The sequence below is a fragment of the Hippopotamus amphibius genome, chromosome 10 (genome assembly GCF_030028045.1).
Source record: "Hippopotamus amphibius kiboko isolate mHipAmp2 chromosome 10, mHipAmp2.hap2, whole genome shotgun sequence".
Taxonomy (NCBI): Eukaryota; Metazoa; Chordata; class Mammalia; order Artiodactyla; family Hippopotamidae; genus Hippopotamus; species Hippopotamus amphibius.
In genome coordinates, this window is record NC_080195.1 from 81,416,923 (window position 1) to 81,435,554 (window position 18,632).

Consider the following 18,632-nt stretch of genomic DNA (forward strand, 5'->3'; position numbering starts at 1 on the left):
AGGCCATGCAAATAGCAGGGCCAGGCATGCAGACTGCTGGTGCCATTAGGTTGCAGAGGTGGGGATTGGGGTGTTTCACCATCACCTCAAGGCATGGGCCCAGCCAGTGGGCAGCCTTTGAAAGGGCTCTGGAGCGCTGCAGGAAACACCCCCAGCCTGTTTTCTGGGCCTCCCAGCTTACCTGGCCTCAGGCTGGGCGGGAGGTGAGGGGAGCTGGAGGGCCCCAGGAGAGAAGGCCAGGATCTCCACTTACCTCACTCTCCACCTGATGACCACCATTGGCTCCATGGTCCTCTCTAACAGGTAGCTCACTGACAGTTGCTCGCTTGGGGGCAGGGCCCACTGCAGTGCTGACCAGTGGCTGAGCAATACCACTAGAGTCACTCATTGACAGGACTCACTTGGGGGAGGAGCCATTGCAGCACTGACCAATGGCTGAGTGACCATTAGTGGTCTTAAGGTAATGGTTGCCTGGTAGCGGGATGTGGGTGTGGGGGGATGAGGGGAGGGGGAGGGGGAGGGGGTGGGGCAAGGGGGAAGGGGGTTTGAGGATGGGGGTGGGTACACACTGCAGCAACAGCTGTGTGCCAAGGGCTGTACATGGCTGAGCTCTGTTACATTAGTAACGTTTTGTGGTTACTTTCAATATAGAATATTCTCAGTAGAGATTACTTTCTTTTCCTCTTTTATATTTTTCTTTCTATAAAATTTCCTTTTTATTTTTATTTTATTATTTATCCAGTCTTAAATTGATGATTTATTTATGGGTAATACGTTTCTTAACAGAAAAAGGGATCAGATTGTGGATACTTTGACTTCTATGTTGCCTGTTTCCTTATCACATGAATTTGACCCTAAAAATTAAAATACATAAATGTAATTCTTCTTTAATTGAGATGGCAACACTATCGACATCTAATATGAGGACCCTAGAGAGCTAGATGTAAGTGGAAAGGTAGGACTCTAGATAAATAGTTGTCTCCAACACAATGATTAGAGCTGATTAAGATAATGAACATCATCTTGTTTAGTATAAATAAATAATCAAAAGCCAGTTAGCAAGTAATGCTCAACACAAGGATCAACATACTCTCTGCAGGTAGAGATGTAAACATGAATTGTTTGCTATGACACTGCAGTAGCAGTAATTACAATACTTCCAGCAGCAACAGCACTAATATGAAGAGCAGCAATACCATCAGGAGGAGGAAGAGGATGATGTAGAAAAGGAAGGGGTAGATGGGCATAAATGGAAATAATAGCAACAGAAGCATTGTTAATAGTAATTTAATTCAAGTAAAATGTGAGCACAAGTGGAATTCTAGCCAAAAGTCATAGCTGATTGGTCTTAATTAGCTTGGATACTACATGGGTAATTTCTTTAATTCCTTTTATTGGCTTCACTTTGGTTTCATCAATTTGGGTAATTCAAAATAGGTATTGCTAAAAAGGCTTGTACTGGCCTCTTGTAAATTCAGTCAGAATTACTCTCGGCGACAGCTTCAGTGGTTTTATTCAGGTCAGAGGCAGCAAAGTTTAAATGAGTGATTAATTCATTAAAATTATATCATGAGAAATACAGTAAGAGGCTGAATACATTTCTCACCTATAAAATTAATTAATCTGAATTAGATTTGTCTTGTAAACACTTGTCATAAAATAGAATTGACTTAAAGAATGAAACCAGATGGTATTTTTGTTTGCCTAATAATCTTTTTAGTGGAATGACTTGTTGATAGAGGACCATGAAACACAATTGCAACAAAAGTTTGTTGTGTTTACATAAGGTGATATGGAGATTTGTGTAAATTATCTTCATTCAGTTGAATAGACTCTTTTTTGCTAAAAATATTAGATAATCATGGACATAATGTAATTTTTTTTCTATTTACTGGGTAAATGTTATATAAGATGCAGTGTTAATTATTTAGGGAAGTAAGCAGATGGTATCCCCATTTTACAGAGTTCTTCCAAGAAATTATGCACTGCTGCTCCAAGTATTAATTCCAGGTATGAAAGCTAAACAAACATCAATGTAGCAATCATGCAGTTTCTTTAAAATTTATTAGGGTCTATCAAAATATAATTGTATGTTTAGGTTTCTTTTAGTTGCGTGGCATTAATTTGAGAGTGCTACTCTTGCAATTTTTGTATTTATTTTCATTACCAAAATAAAAGGATATTTTTATGGTTGTTTCCTCCTCTTGCATTTGTTGCTGAAAATCACAACACTTTAATTATATCTTTGTGTTAATGGGTTTAGGACTAGTTTCTACCTCAATAAATCAGAACTACCAAATCTGTTCAGTTTACTCAAACTGCAATCAATGCTAATTTCCTTTTGGTTCAGCAGTTTCATTTACTCATGTATTGGAAGTTCAATTATTTGCAATTACAGTTTCAATGTATTAAGATAAATGTGATATAACATCTAAATTGTAAATTACAGAAGCTCAATTTTTATTATTTTCTGTATTGGAACCTATTTAGAAATAACATTAGAGAGTAAGTGTAAATGTTATTAATTCTAATATTTGTGTATTTTCCGGGATATTATTTATGCAAGTATAACACATAAATACATTAACTGTCAACATACACATTTTAAATGATAAAATGGCAAAATTACCTAGCAAAGGTTGGAGTGATTCCAACCATCCAAGCACTCTTCTGTAGCATGCGTTTTGTAATAGTTGTTATTCTATGCTCCATTTCCAATGACTTATTTCTTAATATTTTAGATTTCAAACTTCACTAAAGTTAAAAGATGATAAGCAGTTTTATTTAATGCCAATACATTTTCCACAATTGTATAAGATTGACTTACATCTTAGCTGTATATCTAAAGCAAATTTAATTTTTTCACACTTTCATAAGAAAAATCAGTATTTTTGGTCACATTTATTATACCAAAAAATGCTTATATGTAAGCAAGAAATGTAAAACTCCAGGTTTTCTGAAAAAATAAAAATGTTATAGAGTAAGAGTAACAAATCTTTACATTATTATAGTAGTAAATATTTTAAAGAATGTATATATATTTTCTACTATGAAGTATATTATTTATGAGAAGCAACTGTCTCTGAATATTTTGGATAATTTTATACTAAAAATGAGGTATATTTTCTTGCACATGGAGTGAAAAATATGTGCTGGCCTTACCTTTAAAATCAGTGAAATCATTTTTTTTAAATATGTGTTTAATATGAAAGTATTAAGAGCTCCTAAAATAATCTGATAAAGAAATTATTGCCATAGGCAGAACACTCTATGACATACATAGAAGCAAGATCCTTTTTGACCCACCTTCTAGAATCATGGAAATAAAATCAAGAATAAACAAATGGGACCTCATGAAACTTAAAAGCTTTTGCACAGCAAAAGAAACCATAAACAAGACTAGAAGGCAACCCTCAGAATGGGAAAAAATAGTTGCCTATGAAACAACGGACAAAGGATTAACCTCCAAAATATACAAGCAGCTCATGCAGCTTCATACCAAAAAAGCAAATAACCCAATCCACAAATGGGCAGAAGACCTAAATAGACATTTCTCCAAAGAAGACATACAGATGGCCAACAAACACATGGAAAGATGCTCAACATCACTAATCATCAGAGAATTTCAAGTCAAAGCCACAATGAGGTATCACCTCACATCAATCAGAGTGGCCATCATCACAAAATCTGGAAACAACAAATGTTGGAGAGGGTGTGTAGAAAAGGGAACTCTCCTGCACTGTTGGTGGGACTGTAAGTTGGTTCAGCCACTATGGAAAACAATTTGGAGGTTCCTTAAAAAACTACAAATAGAACTACCATATGATCCAGTAATCCCACTCCTGGGCATATACCTAAAGAAAACCATAATCCCCAAATAAACATGTACCATAATGTTTATTGCAGCACTATTTCCAATAGGCAGGACATGGAAGCAACTGAAATGCCCATCAACAAATGAATGGATAAAGAAGATGTGACATATATATATACAATGGAATATTACTCAGCTATAAAAAGGGATGAGATGGAGCTATATGTAATGAGGTGGATAGACCTAAAGTCTGTCATACAGAGTGAAGTAAGTCAGAAAGAGAAAGACAAATATTGTATGCTAACTCATATATATGGAATCTAAAAATGGTACTGATGAACTCAGTGACAAGAACAAGGACACAGATGCAGAGAATGGACTGGAGAACTCGAGGTTTGGGAAGGGGTAGTGGGTGAAGGGGAAGCTGAGATAAAGCGAGAGAGTAGCACAGACATATATATACTACCAACTGTAAAATAGATAGCCAGTGGGAAGTTGTTGTATAACAAAGGGAGTTCAACTCGGGAATGGATGATGCCTTAGAGAACTGGGATGGGGCGGGTGGGGGGGACTCAAGGGACGGTGGGGGGGACTCGAGGGAGGGAGGGAATATGGGGATATGTGTATAAAAACAGATGATTGAACTTGGTGTACCCCCCAAAAAATAATAAATGAATAAAAAAAAAAAAGAAATTATTGCCATAGAGAGAAAGGTAATTTTTATAAATTATTTTCTTTTACAAGCTCCCTTTATTCTTATATTTCTAAAGAAAATTTTTCAATCTCTTGAGATTTTGGTTTAAAAATGCAGAAAATTTAGGGTTCTGTTAAGAAACCAGATCTTTGTAATAAGAAGTATAGCCAATTCTGAAAGTAATACTTGGGAAGATTTTTAATATATCCTTATGCTCCATATTGTCTCCTAATATTTTCACATTTATTTTAAACCTTCAAGTTTGTTATGTTTCTAACATTCAAAAATTTGACCAAGTTTTTATATTCACACAATGATTCACAACTTTAACCCTGTGAGATTTCTGTTACCCACACAAAAATGGTTAAAATAATAAATACGTCACTTTTAGGACATGTAAATATGAATTCTAATTTCTATGCCATTTTTTTTTGGAAAGAAAACACCCCGCTATATCCCATATTGACTTGAAAGTCAGAGAACTCAAAAAGAAAATTTCTACTAATGATTTTTTTAAGAGAATTGTAACATTTGGGCACTTGAACTACTGGTAAACTGAAAGTTCACTGGCTAACAGTAATTAATACACTTATCTTAAAGCTATAGCTTGGCCTCTGTTTAAATGCACATTAATGTGAAAAATACTTGTTATATTCTATCTAATGTTATGAAAAATTCACTGAGATTTGTGCTTTCCTTCAAGACAGTTTTCCACACAATCTTAACTTAGAGAGTTTAAAAAGTACTGGAAAACCTAGCATGAAGTTTACAGTTGTTATTAGTTTTAAGATGTAATATTTATAGATTATTAAGATATTTAATTTATTAATATTAATGTTTTCTGAATAGAAAAGTTCTTTTTTGTTGTTGTAAGGGGCATTTTAAAAATCCCTAGGCATAAGTACTCGATTTAAAGATAAACTTATTTTATTTTGAAGAAAATATCCATTAATAATTATCTAAAAGATTATGATTACACTTGAAAGTATTCAACAAAATAGCTGGATGTAACGTAAAGCATAAATGAAGAATGCCCATGGTTAATTAAATTGCATTTCTTGAGCAAAACAGAAAGTATGCCATCAGATATGAGGTTCCTACTCTATCTCTCTGCTAAGCATTTAAAAGTTTGAAAAAAATAAAGGAATAAGTTGTGTTTAGCATTATTATAGATGTGAGCCACATCACTAGGAGATAATACCATATTATTTTTCTGGAATGACAATGAGGACATTCACCTTAAGAGCTTCCCTTTGATGCAGTATTTAAAATCGCAAGTGAGGAATGTGTTAGGAATAAAATAGAACCACAGGTGGTGTTTTGGTTCTCAAGTCCCTAATGCTTCAAATAGAAAAACTGAATTAACAGATGAAATACAGAATCTGTATGAAGTCTGGAAGAAACTGTTCAAATATTTAATTTGCCTGTTTAGACCTTATTAATAACAACAAAACACTTCATCACAAAAGCAGGCAGGGTCCAAATAATTACTAGTTAGTGAATCATTATCATTTGTGTGCCATTATTTTAAATCTGAGTTTTGTTTTTTAGGATGAGTAATTTTTTTTTTTTTGAGAATTTACCAGTGAATGTATTTCTTAAAATGCTTTTAATCACACTTTCTCCAGATTTTTTTTAAATTCACCACTAGAGGAAAACTCAACTATGAGAGAGAGAGTTTTGTTTCTCTTTTCCTCACTATGTAAGCTAATGTAGCTCCTGTTATGTACAAAAGACTACTGTTCAGTTTCCTAAGATTTGGAAAAATCATTTTTTTCCTTAAAGATTACCCTGCCTTTGAATGGGACATCACCTACCTATACATGAGAAATCATGTAACTTTTAGAAAAGTGGTTTGAGAGTTTAGAAGAGAGATCATCCTGTTTAGTGGACACTGAAAAAGATTCCCTGAAAGAGACAGAACTTGAATTTGAATTTGAATATTTCACATGAACATAGCATTTGAACTTGAATATTCTCTTTTATTTTAGATTTAGCTTTAATACACATAATTTAAATGGTTTAATGATAATATTTGGAGCAAGATTCATAGTTTTGTGTTTTAGTTAGTGGTAAGACTATTAGAGTATGAATATTTATAAATTGTTATTTTGAGGTATACTAGTTTGAGCACTGATTATTCTATTAAGTGTTTATACTCATTTAAATTTCTCACATGCTGCTTCTATTTACTAAATGTTATCCTAGCCTTGCAAGTTCTAATGAATTCTTAATTGTGAAGTGATGCTATGGCTTTCTGCTAACACTCAAAAGCCATCCATTATTAAATATATTTTACAAACCGATTCCCTTCAGCTGCTGATCACCTGAAGCTTACCTACTCCTTTGACAACTTATCATTTGACTTGTTTGAAATAAAACAAGAAATGCATTACTTTGCTCTTGGATTTCTTCCTTATTATGGTAACTTAAATTGCAATTTCTCATTTACATACAGTAACAGCTTAATTGGATTGTTATCTTAGTTTCTCTTGGGAAATCCTCTTTGCATAAGAAACTGCATTTTAGACTCACTTGTGTTGATCCTGTTTATTTGCAAACATATATCTATTTATTATTCATTGAAAAAATGTTCATATTTTGCATATTTTCATCTTCTAAGCTAAGAGAATCTTTGCAAATCATTTAAATATGTTTAAGATTCTGTCACTTTCCCAATTAAAAAAGTGTTTTTAGCTTACCTAAAAGATACCATAAGATTAGTTATGAATATAATTTTCCCACTTCTACATTTGAATAGTCTGCTTTATAAATGAACATAGCTAGCAGTGAAATCTACTTTGACAATCAGAGAATATAACCACTGTATAACTAAGATCAAAGTATTTTTATTAATATGGTGTTTTGGATCACATAATTTTCAGATTTTAATTTAGAACATTATTATAGGAAAACAAGAAAGGTGGCTTAAGAAAAGGTAAAAAGTGAAAGAAATATTACATTGAGAATGGTTTCAGGCATTGAAAGAGGCACAAGTGGAGATTCCCAAATTCAAGAAATTGCTCTGCATCTTGGAGTTAGATGACTCGGCCTTTTAATGTGAATTTCAGTTTAACAAATCCTACTCCTTAGATATAATTTCAATTAAAATTAACAAATTTTTGTGTACCTTTACCCTAAAATGTATTGGATTTTAAATGTATAATTAATGTGGACAACATAATTTTCCTGTTTTGTATGGATATTTATCAATCTCTTACTTTAGTCAGATAGAACCCTTACTCAAGCACTGCACTAGAGACAGGAAGTATTCCATAAGCAATAACTCTGAAAATAGGTGCACGCAGTGTAAGACAAGAAAAACAGTCTTACTCTTTTATCTATACTTTCAATCTGTTTCAAAGCTAATCCTGTGGACATCTTTACCTCTGTTTTCCAATAAAAGCTTCCCCATGAGTTGAGACCATGATCCATCCTGAATAATCATTTGCAGTCTTCAGACCAAAACTTGACTTGTGATTAGATGGTTTCTGAGTCTCCATAATTTCTCCCCCATATGCTTTCCAAAGTACTGGAAACAATCCAATATCCATTCCTCTGGGTTAAGGCTTTGCCTACTGTTAGAAAGTAAATTAAACCACATGAGTCATTCATGCCAATTAATGCCAGTTTCTACAGCTTGAATTATGATTACCAAGCATGTGTCTGTTCTACTATCATTTCAAAGAATTATGTAGAAAACATTAAATCAGTAGAAAATAATATGATCTAGTATTTTAGAAAACCACAAGTTTTGTGGGAGAAGGATGCATTTAATTTTAACAACCAGGTCTCTTATTTGTGTGTAATTTACTTAATTATCTAACCATCAGCTATCCATATGTAAATCTAGGAGTGCTAGAGGATTGTGGAACTGAAATTGAACAGTATAGCCATTGTGGGATTTGACGTAAATCACGGGTCTCTCTGATTATTGATGTTGAAGGAAAATTTTAGGCCATGCTGAGTTAAACAGCAGATATGTGTGGAAATGGAGTGAGGTATGAAAATAGGCAAAAAAGTGCCATACCTAAGAAGTACAACAGGTAAGATAAGTATGTAGAGATAATATTTCTTTTTCTATCTTCAATATTCTATTGCACTGTGAATGAAAATCTGTCTTCCATTCTCTGATATTCTTTAGCAATTGTGTCTATTCTTTCCTTATAAAAGTAATACTGTCTAAAATTTTAAATCTTTCATAAATATATGCAACATAAAAAAATAGAGAAGGCACATTACTAGTTTCTCAAGTATCCATTTTCAAAGAAAATGAAGGCTGAACGCCACATGAACAAATTACTTTGGGGATATCTTTGTGTGTTTTTTATACCTTGCCTGCAAATATCCCCAAATGCATATTATTAAAACTAGTAGTTTGCCCAAAGGAGAAGGAAATAAAAACTTATTGGATTCTAGGCTACAAAATTCATAGTATTGAAGGAAAGAAGCTGTTTTTCAATAAGCATAGATCTTTTTTGTTCTAAGCTCATCAGCCAATTATTTAAAGTCTGTGAACTTCAGTAAACTCAGTAGCTCAAAGAGTGGTTTAAAAATGATAATGTTATAAAATAGTTATGGTAGAGTTGAGCATATAAAATAGCTAATATTGACTGAGTGCTTATTCCACACCACTCAAGTTTTAAGTGCTAACATGGATTAGCTTATTCAATCCCCCATCAATCCTAAAAAGCACTTTTAATAATTATGCCAAGTTTTCAGATTAAAATATTATGTTATAGACAAAGAAAGGAAGTTGCCTAAGATCACAATGACAAGAAGGGGTGAACAAAGGATTCAAATCTGATTTCAGAGTTTGCATTCTTAATAATTGCACTATACACTTTCTTTCTTCCTTTCTTCCTTCCTTCCTTCCTTCCTTCCTTCCTTCCTTTCTTTCTTTCTTTCTTTCTTTCTTTCTTTCTTTCTTTCTTTCTTTCTTTCTTTCTTTCTTTCTTTCTTTCTTTCATTACACCAAGGTCAATCATCTGTATTTATATACATATCCCTGTATCACTTTGCTCCCTCAACTGCCCCCCACCCTCCCCGTCCCAGTCCTCCAAGGCATCATCCATCATCAAGCTGAACTCCCTTTGTTATACAGAAACTTCCCACTGGCTATCTATTTTACAGTTGGTAGTATATACATGCCTATGCCACTCTCTCACTTCATTTCAGCTTCCCCTTTGCCCCCCACCCACCCAAACCTTGAGATCTCCAGTCCATTCCCTGCATCTGGTTCCTTATTCTTGTCTTGTCACTGAGTTCATCAGTACCATTTTTAGATTCTGTATATATGAGTTAGCATACAATATTTGTCTTTCTCTTTCTGACTTACTTCACTCTGTATGACAGACTTTAGGTCTATCCACCTCATGACATATAGCTCCATCTCATTCCTTTTTATAGCTGAGTAATATTTCATTGAATATATATGCCACATCTTCTTTATCCATTCATTTGTTGATGGGCATTTCAGTTGCTTCCATGTCCTGCCTATTGGAAATAGTGCTGCAATAAACATTATGGTACATGTTTATTTGGGGATTATGGTTTTCTTTGGGTATATGCCCAGGAGTGGGATTACTGGATCATATGGTAGTTCTATTTGTAGTTTTTTAAGGAACCTCCAAATTGTTTTCCTTAGTGGCTGAACCAACTTACAGTCCCACCAACAGTGCAGGAGAGTTCCCTTTTCTACACACCCTCTCCAACATTTGTTGTTTCCAGATTTTGTGATGATGGCCACTCTGATTGGTGTGAGGTGATACCTCATTGTGGCTTTGACTTGAATTTCTCTGATGATTAGTGATGTTGAGCATCTTTCCATGTGTTTGTTGGCCATCTGTATGTCTTCTTTGGAGAAATGTCTATTTAGGTCTTCTGCCCATTTGTGGATTGGGTTATTTGCTTTTTTGGTATGAAGCTGCATGAGCTGCTTGTATATTTTGGAGGTTAATCCTTTGTCCGTTGTTTCATAGGCAACTATTTTTTCCCATTCTGAGGGTTACCTTTTAGTCTTGTTTATGGTTTCTTTTGCTGTGCAAAAGCTTTTAAGTTTCATGAGGTCCCATTTGTTTATTCTTGATTTTATTTCCATGATTCTAGAAGGTGGGTCAAAAAGGATCTTGCTTTGATGTATGTCATAGAGTGTTCTTCCTATGTTTTCCTCTAGGAGTTTTATAGTGTCTGGCCTTACATGTAGGTCTTTAATCCATTTTGAGTTTATTTTTGTGTATGGTGTTAGGAAGTGTTCTAATTTCATTCTTTGACATGTTGCTGTCCAATTTTCCCAGCACCACTTATTGAAGAGGCTGTCTTTTTTCCATTGTATATTCTTGCCTCCTTTGTTGAAGATAAGGTGCCCATATGTGTTTGGGCTTACCTCTGAGTTCTCTATTCTATTCCATTGATCTTCCTTTTTAATTTTTGTGCCAGTACCATACTGTCTTGATCACTGTGGCCTTGTAGTATAGTTTCAAGTCAGGAAGCATGTTTCTACCAACTCCATCTTTCCTTCTCAAGATTGATTTGGCTATTCGGGGTCTTTTGTGTTTCCATACAAATCCTAAGATTTCTTGCTCTAGTTCTGTGAAAACTGCCATTGGTAATTTGATAGGGATTGCACTGAATCTATCAATTGTTTTGGGTAGTACAGTTATTTTCACGATGTTGATTCTTTCAATCCAGGAAGATGGTATGTCCCTCTACCTGTTTGTGTCATCCTTGATTTCTTTCATCAGTGTCTTAAAGTTTTCTGCATACAGATCTTTTGCCTCCTTAAGCAGGTTTATTCCTAGGTATTTTGTTCTTTTGGTTGCAGTGGTAAATGTGAGAGTTTCCTTAATTTCTCTTTCTGCTCTTTCATTGTTAGTGTATAGGAATGCAAAAGATTTCTGTGCATTAATTTTGTATCCTGCTACTTTACTAAATGCATCAATGAGTGCTAGCAGTTTTCTGGTAGAGTCTTTAGGGTTTTCTATGTATAATATCATGTCATCTGCAAAGAGTGACAATTTTAATTCTTCTTTGCCAATCTGGATTCCATTTATTTCTTTTACTTCTCTGATGGCTCTGGCTAAAACTTCCAAAACTATGCTGAATAATAATGGTGAGAGTGGATACCCTTGTCTTGTTCCTGTTCTTAGAGGGAATTCTTTCAGTTTTTCCCCATATAGCATGATGTTGGCTTTTGATTTCTCATATATGGCTTTTTTTATGTTGAGGTAATTTCCTTCTATGCTCATTTTCTAGAGAGTTTTTATCATAAATGGATGTTGAATTTTGTTAAAAGCTTTTTCTGCATCTATTGAGATGATCATATGGTTTTTATCCTTCCATTTGTTGATATGCTGTATCACATTGATTGATTTGTGTATATTGAAGAATCCTTGCATCCCAGGGATAAACCCCACTTGATCATGGAGTATGATTTTTTTTAATGTGCTGTTGGATTCTGTTAGCTAGCATTTTGTCGAGGATTTTTGCATCTATATTCATCAGTGATATTGGTCTGTAATTTTCTTTTTTTGTGACATCTTTGCCTGGTTTTGGTATCAGGGTGATGGTGGCCTCCTAGAATGAGTTTGGGAGTGTTCCTCCTTCTGCTCTATTTTCGAAGAGTTAAGAAGGATAGGTGTTAGCTCTTCTTGAAATGTTTGATAGAATTCACCCATGAATCCATCTGGCCCTGGGCTTTTGTGAGTTAGGAGATTTTTAATCACTGCCCCAATTTCCGTACTTGTGATTGGTCTGTTCATGGTTTCTATTTCTTCCTGGTTCAGTCTTGGAAGATTGTATTTTTCTAAGAATGTATCCATTTCTTCCAGGTTATCCAATTTATTGGCATATAGTTGCTTGTAGTAGTCTCTCATGATCTTTGTATTTCTGTGGTGTCTGTTGTTCCTTCTCCTTTTTCATTTCTAATTCTGTTGATTTGCATCTTCTCCCTTTTTTTCCTGATGAGTCTGGCTAATGGTTTATCAATTTTATTAATCTTCTCAAAGAACCAGCTTTTAGTCTTATTAATTTTTGCTATTGCTGCCTTCCTTCTTTTTTTTTTTTTTTTTTGGTACCAAATTACTTTATTTGAAGGAATGGTACTAAGGAAAGAACTTGTAGATGTTTTGGTACAACTTATATAAAGGTAAAGGTAACCCAAACATGCATTCAGTGCCTTGGTGACCAGGGAAGTCACCCCTGTGGCTACGGGAAGCCAGCCTAAGTCTTAGCTCTCGCTATCACTGATTCCCAGGGTGTGCTTGTCAAAGAGATACTCTGCCATGCCAGATCCGGGGTCCCCCATCTTGCGCAAGTTGGTTACGTGGTCACCCAATTCTTTGATGGATTTCACCTGCTCATTCAGGTAATGAGTCTCGATGAAGTCACACAAATCGGGGTCATTTTTGTCAGTGGCCAGTTTGTGCAGTTCCAGTAGTGCCTGATTCACATTTTTTTCCAAGTGTAGCACACATTGCATTGCGTTCAGCCCATTCTCCCAGTCGTCATGGTCTGGTTTCTTGATATCCTGAAGGAAGATTCGGCCACCCCGCTGGTTCTGCAGCTTCATCAGTTTCTCAGCATGTTCCCTTTCTTCACGAGATTGGTGAAGAAAGTATTTGGCAAAGTTCTTCAAAGCCACATCATCGTGTTCAAAATAGTATGACATGGACAGGTAGACGTAGGAGGCATAGAGCTCCAGGTTGATCTGGCGGTTGATGGCGGCCTCGGAGTCCTGGTGGTAGTTCTGGCGCACCTGCGAGGGGGACGCGGTCGTCATGGCGGGCGGCTGAGAAAAGGCGGAGGCGGCAGCTGCGCGGCGCTGGAGCAGTGGCGGGGACCTTGGGTGGTTGGAGGGCGCTGTGAGGTGAGGTGGTGGCAAGGGCTGGCTCTGAGCGGCCGGCCGGAGAAAGGAGGGGGAGGGCGAGTGCTGGGTTCCGTCCAAGCACTGTTGAAGCAGGAAACAGCGGCGACTCTCCGCAAAGACTCCCTTCCTTTCTTTTTCATTTATTTCTGTCCTGATCTTTATGATTTCTTTCCTTTTGCTCACTTTGGGGTTTTTTGTTCTTCTTTCTCTAATTGTTTTGGGTGTAATGTTAGGTTATTTATTCAAGATTTTTCTTGTTTCTTGAGGTAGGACTGTATCGCTATAAAATTCTGTCTTAGAACTGATTTTGCTGCATCCCATAGGTTTTGGGTTTTTGTGCTTTCATTGTCATTTGTTCCTAGATCATTTTTGACTTCCTCTTTGATTTCTTTATTTCTTGATTGTTTAATATCGTTTTGTTTAGCCTCCATGTGGTTGTATTTTTTACAGTTTTTTTCCCTGTAATTGATATCTAGTCTCATGGCATTGTGGTCAGAGAAGATGCTTGATATGATTTTAGTTTCCTTGAATTTACCAAGGCTTGATTTGTGACCCAAGATATGATCTATCCTGGTTAATGTTCCATGTGCACTTGAGAAGAAAGTGTATTCTGTCGTTTTTGGATGGAATGTCCTATAAATGTTATCACTGAGGTCTCTGAGACTGTCTTCCATTCTTTTTATTCTTTTTTCTTTTTCCTGCTCTGTGGCAGTTATTTCCCCCATTCTATCTTCTAACTCACTTATTCATTCTTCTGCCTCAGTCATTCTTCTGGTTATACTATCTAGAGTATTTTTAATTTCAGTTATTTTGTTATCCATTGCTGTTTGTTTGTTCTTTAGTTCTTCTGAGTTCTTATGAACTGTTTCTTGTACTTTCTCTATTTTGTTATTGAGATTTGTATCATTTTTACTATCATTACTCTGAATTCTTTTTCAGGCATTTTTCCTATTTCCTCTTCATTTATTTGGTCTTGTGGGTTTTTTTCCTGCTCCTTTGCCTGCATGGCTTTTCTTTGTTTCCTCATGGTAGTCCAAACTTCTGGGGTTGCTTGTCCCAGGAATAAAGGGGTTTATAGAAGACTGTCCAAGCCCCAGAATAATGTCTGAGTGTTGGTTTAAACAAATACTAAGTCTAGGAAACACATACATGTATAAGACACACAATTACTGAATCCATTAGGACATAGGCTCTGGAAAGACCTGACAGAAGAACCCCAGTATGCTATCAGATATTCAAAGAGAAACCCAACAGAAATTGACAATCAAAACAGCACAAAACAGAAACAAAAGCAGAAACAAACAAACGATAACACCTTACACTTACAAACACAATCCAGGGAGATATTGAAAGCTAGGATCAAATATAAAAAAGAGCTAGAGTACCATCAGACAGAATGGAGATTCTCAGAATGAAATTAGACATTTGTATTAAAAACTAAGATAAAGACAAAAAGCTGATATTAAGTACCAAGGTGGTGTGTTATCTGGAGAATAGAGCAAGGAGTCTGAGCAGATCGATAGTGTTGCTTATACGTTAAGATAAAATAAACTAAAAATGGATGGAAGACAAAAGAACAGAAGATTGTATTGTGCCTGGAAATATGTAAATAAAAAGAAGGGAATAGAAATGTATAAAGGATAGAGATGAAAGGAAAATAGGAGAGACATATAGTCCATACTACCAAAAACTTAGCTAGAAATAGAAATATATAAAAGGGCTAAAAATAAAAATAGAATAAAAAATAGAATAAAAATAAAAAAAATGTTATAAAACTTGTAGATCCCTTAGGACTAAGATCGTAATTAATAAAAAAAAAAAAAAAAAAAAAAAAACTGGAACTGATCCCAGAATGGACCAGTTCAATAGAATTGATACTGGTACTTTTGTTTTCTTAGAGTCTCCGCTGTAATTGTCCTTCTACTCTCCTTGGGTTTTTTGTATTATTCTGTGACCCACAGAGCTTCCTTTATTTTTCATTTGTAAGCATTGGTGTGTGGGGAGGGAGAGGGTACAATAGTGGCTCCTTCGCCTGGGAGTGAGTGAGCAGCAATGCTCTGTCATTTCAGTTGGGCTTGGAGGTGCCTGTTGCAGAGGGACACCGGTGGCTGTCTCAGAGTTGGGCCTCTCTCCGGGCTTCTTTGCTCTCAGCAGCCTCCCTGCTGCCGGCATTCCAAGGGGTTTTAAGCTAGCCCTGCCCGAGGGCCTGAGGGTCCCTGTTATCCCTGAGTGACTTAGGTGGTCCACAGGGGTCCTTCCACTGCTTGCTGCAGGCACCAAAAGAGAGAGAGAGAGAGGCTAGTCCCGCAGCTCCTCCCCTCCACCCATGAGCCTGCAGCCTCCAGCCACCATCATGGCCGGGCAGCTCTCAGGGGCAGGCACTCCTCACCATGGACATCTTCCCTCCTGTCCTCTCGGTCTGTCACCTTACTGGCAACAATTTTTCTCACTCTGAACCAGCCCGCTGGTTCCCATGCTCCCACTTCCAGACCCTCTGTTCAGCTGTGAATCGACGTCTCAGTCCGGGAATGCTGAGCTGCGGTGCGGACCCTCCGTGTGTTTCTCACTCCCTCTTGTCTGCCACGGCTCTGCTGCTTCACCCTCTTTGAGCCATCGTAGATGCCTCCCTACTGGTTATGTCGGGATCCTTGTGGTCCTTTCTGGTGTCCAAGGTCATCTGCTGGTGTTCAGTTGGTTCTCTGTGGGATTTATTGTGTCTTTTTGTGCATTCCCAATGCATCTGTGGAGAGGGATACATTCCATGTCCCTCTATTTCACCACCATCTTTCGCTCCTATACCTTTTCTTACTCAGGAAGCCATAGGGCTTTTTATGATTGTCAGTAACATATATATATATATATATATATATATATATATATATATTACACAATACTATTTTTATCTGAATAAAATACATGTTTTCACATTACTAATTTTAGACACAAGATAATAATACATGCTTCCTTGAGTTTACTGCATGTCATCTGGCCTGAGACAAAATTCAGCATACAAAAAGATGTTCTACTTTTCAAATTTGTTTGAGTGTATAAGTGCATGATGACTTTTTGTGGTAACATTTCAACAAAATAAAGTTGTGCCTTTTCAAGTCAAAACATTCATATATAGTTGAATACCCAAAACATTGTTTGTTGTTAAGATCTGAGATTTTTTCATATCCAAATATGAACAAATAGATTGTTGTAAATCTAATAAATGATGGATTGTCTGACTTTTCCATTAAATGGGGTTGTTCATTGAATTAACAAGTTCTCTACTCATGAATAGATTAGTTGTTTACAGGGAAGGTCTCCATTGTTTGCACTAAACCAACTACAGGTGGCTTCTGCCTATCATTCCAGTAAAAATGATTCATCTTTTAAATGCAATAAAGATATTTTTTACTAATTATTTTATTTAACCACTGGGAACATGAAAATGTACTATGCTTTGCTTCACTAAACTTTACTCCTCATTTGGAGTCACTCTATTAATTTCCTTAGCCCCTCTCTGCTTCTGTTGCCAGCTCATCCTCCTCTATCTATCTTGATATATTTTATTTCATTAAAGCCAGGCTCTTGGCTGTTTTCCCTGTTCACTGCCTCTCCCTAGGAAGTATTTCACTCATGCCTAGTTTCAGAAGCTATTGAATGGGCTATATATTTCCATTTAGATTTCATAAAAATTACTGAAAAATCATGACAAAACCAGTTTCCTTATTTTTTCTTTTTGTAGATGGGTAATTCCAAAAGCAAGCCTAAGACAGAGATTTGAGAGCAAGTAATTTATTGGGAGGTGGCTTCAGACAGCAGAGTGAAGAACTAGGGAGAGAGTGAAATGGAGAACAAAAGACATTGAAGCATATGGTATTGGGATGGTCCTGAGTGGGCACTTGAGATTTACTTCCCCTCGTGACCTTCTTAGGGACTGTGTAGAACTCATCAGAATAGTCCCTGTGCAGGATGAGGCATTGAAAGGGGGATAGAAAAAATTTCTGAAAAGAAGTTATAATTCCATCTTTTTAAAAAACAGTGAAAAATGAAAGGATAGAAAAAAGATTAAGGGCTAAATAATTGGTTGTTTTTCCATCAGGTTGACTGTTGAAGGATTACACTACCTCTTGGGCAGATTTCTACTGTGGCTTCATGGAGGCTAAGGATCCTTTCAACCTTGAAAATATACCTTATGGCAATTCACCTCTCTAAACATTGGATGGTAATGTGCTTGCCACAGTGAATGTGACAAGTGGTCCTCATCTTCCCATGGGTGCAAACAAAATATACACAGTTGTTTTGTAAGTGAATAATGAAAAAATTGTTGAACATTAGAGCATGATCCCCTGTGTTATGTAATAATTTGTTCACTTTTTTATTATGAGAGTGAGATATCATTTTTCCATATCTCTCCTGTGTAAACCCATTAACAAATTAAAAATTAAACAAGGTTATGTTAATTTAGATGCAGAAAAGTGTTTCTTAAAACTATTTTTTGATTCACCAATTCCCTAAAAAAATTGCTGCTCCAAAAAATAAGTAAACATAACCTTCTCCATGGTTACTTCTTATTGATGCACTTTTTAATGTTAAACAATGTAAAAATAAAGTCAAACATTTTATTATTTATGCTGAAACAAAATATCTGATGTGATTAGATTCAAACTTATTAAAATGAATTAGAGCAAGTGTAAAAATTCTTACTTCATGTATTTTTTAATGTCACTGATTTAAAGTAAAAGAAGGGGGGTGAAAGGGAAGCTGAGACAAAGTGAGAGAGTAGCACAGACATATGTATATTACCAACTGTAAAATAGATAGCCGGTGGGAAGTTGTTGTATAACAAAGGGGAGTTCAACTGGAGGATGGAAGATGCCTTAGAGGACTGGGACAGGGAGGGTGGGGGGGGGAGTCGAGGGAGGGAGAGAATATGAGAATATGTGTATAAAAACAGATGATTGAACTTGGTGTACCCTCCCCCCCCCAAAAAAAAAGTAAAAGAAGGGATAAATCCTTTTGACTTAATGGAGAAGATTCAGTATCTTTGGCATAGAAAAACTATAAAAAATAGGTTTTTAAGCTACATATTCATAGCTTTCTTTTAACCAATATCCACATTTTGTAGGATGCTACATATACTTCTGATGAAAATAAACAAAAAATAGTTCATGCAAATTTATCTTCTCTGTTACATATAATAATAAATAATAATAATATAAAAAGATACAGAGAAGTCTTAGATTCTTAATAAAGAAAAGTAGCAAGTG

The 18,632-nt window shown here is 35.8% G+C and overlaps 1 protein-coding gene across 1 annotated transcript; it reads right to left on the reverse strand.

Annotated features, from left to right (window-relative positions):
• Positions 1 to 12,688: 12,688 nt before the first annotated feature.
• LOC130830201 (ferritin heavy chain-like) lies at positions 12,689 to 13,397 on the reverse strand. The gene has a single exon (XM_057697252.1). The coding sequence runs from the start codon at positions 13,285 to 13,287 to the stop codon at positions 12,736 to 12,738; it is 552 nt and encodes a 183-aa protein (XP_057553235.1). The 5' UTR covers positions 13,288 to 13,397; the 3' UTR covers positions 12,689 to 12,735.
• Positions 13,398 to 18,632: the final 5,235 nt, after the last annotated feature.

Excerpts from the sequence above, each read along its gene's own strand:
- LOC130830201 (XM_057697252.1), bottom strand. The coding sequence starts at position 13,287 with ATGACGACCGCGTCCCCCTCGCAGGTGCGCCAGAACTACCACCAGGAC.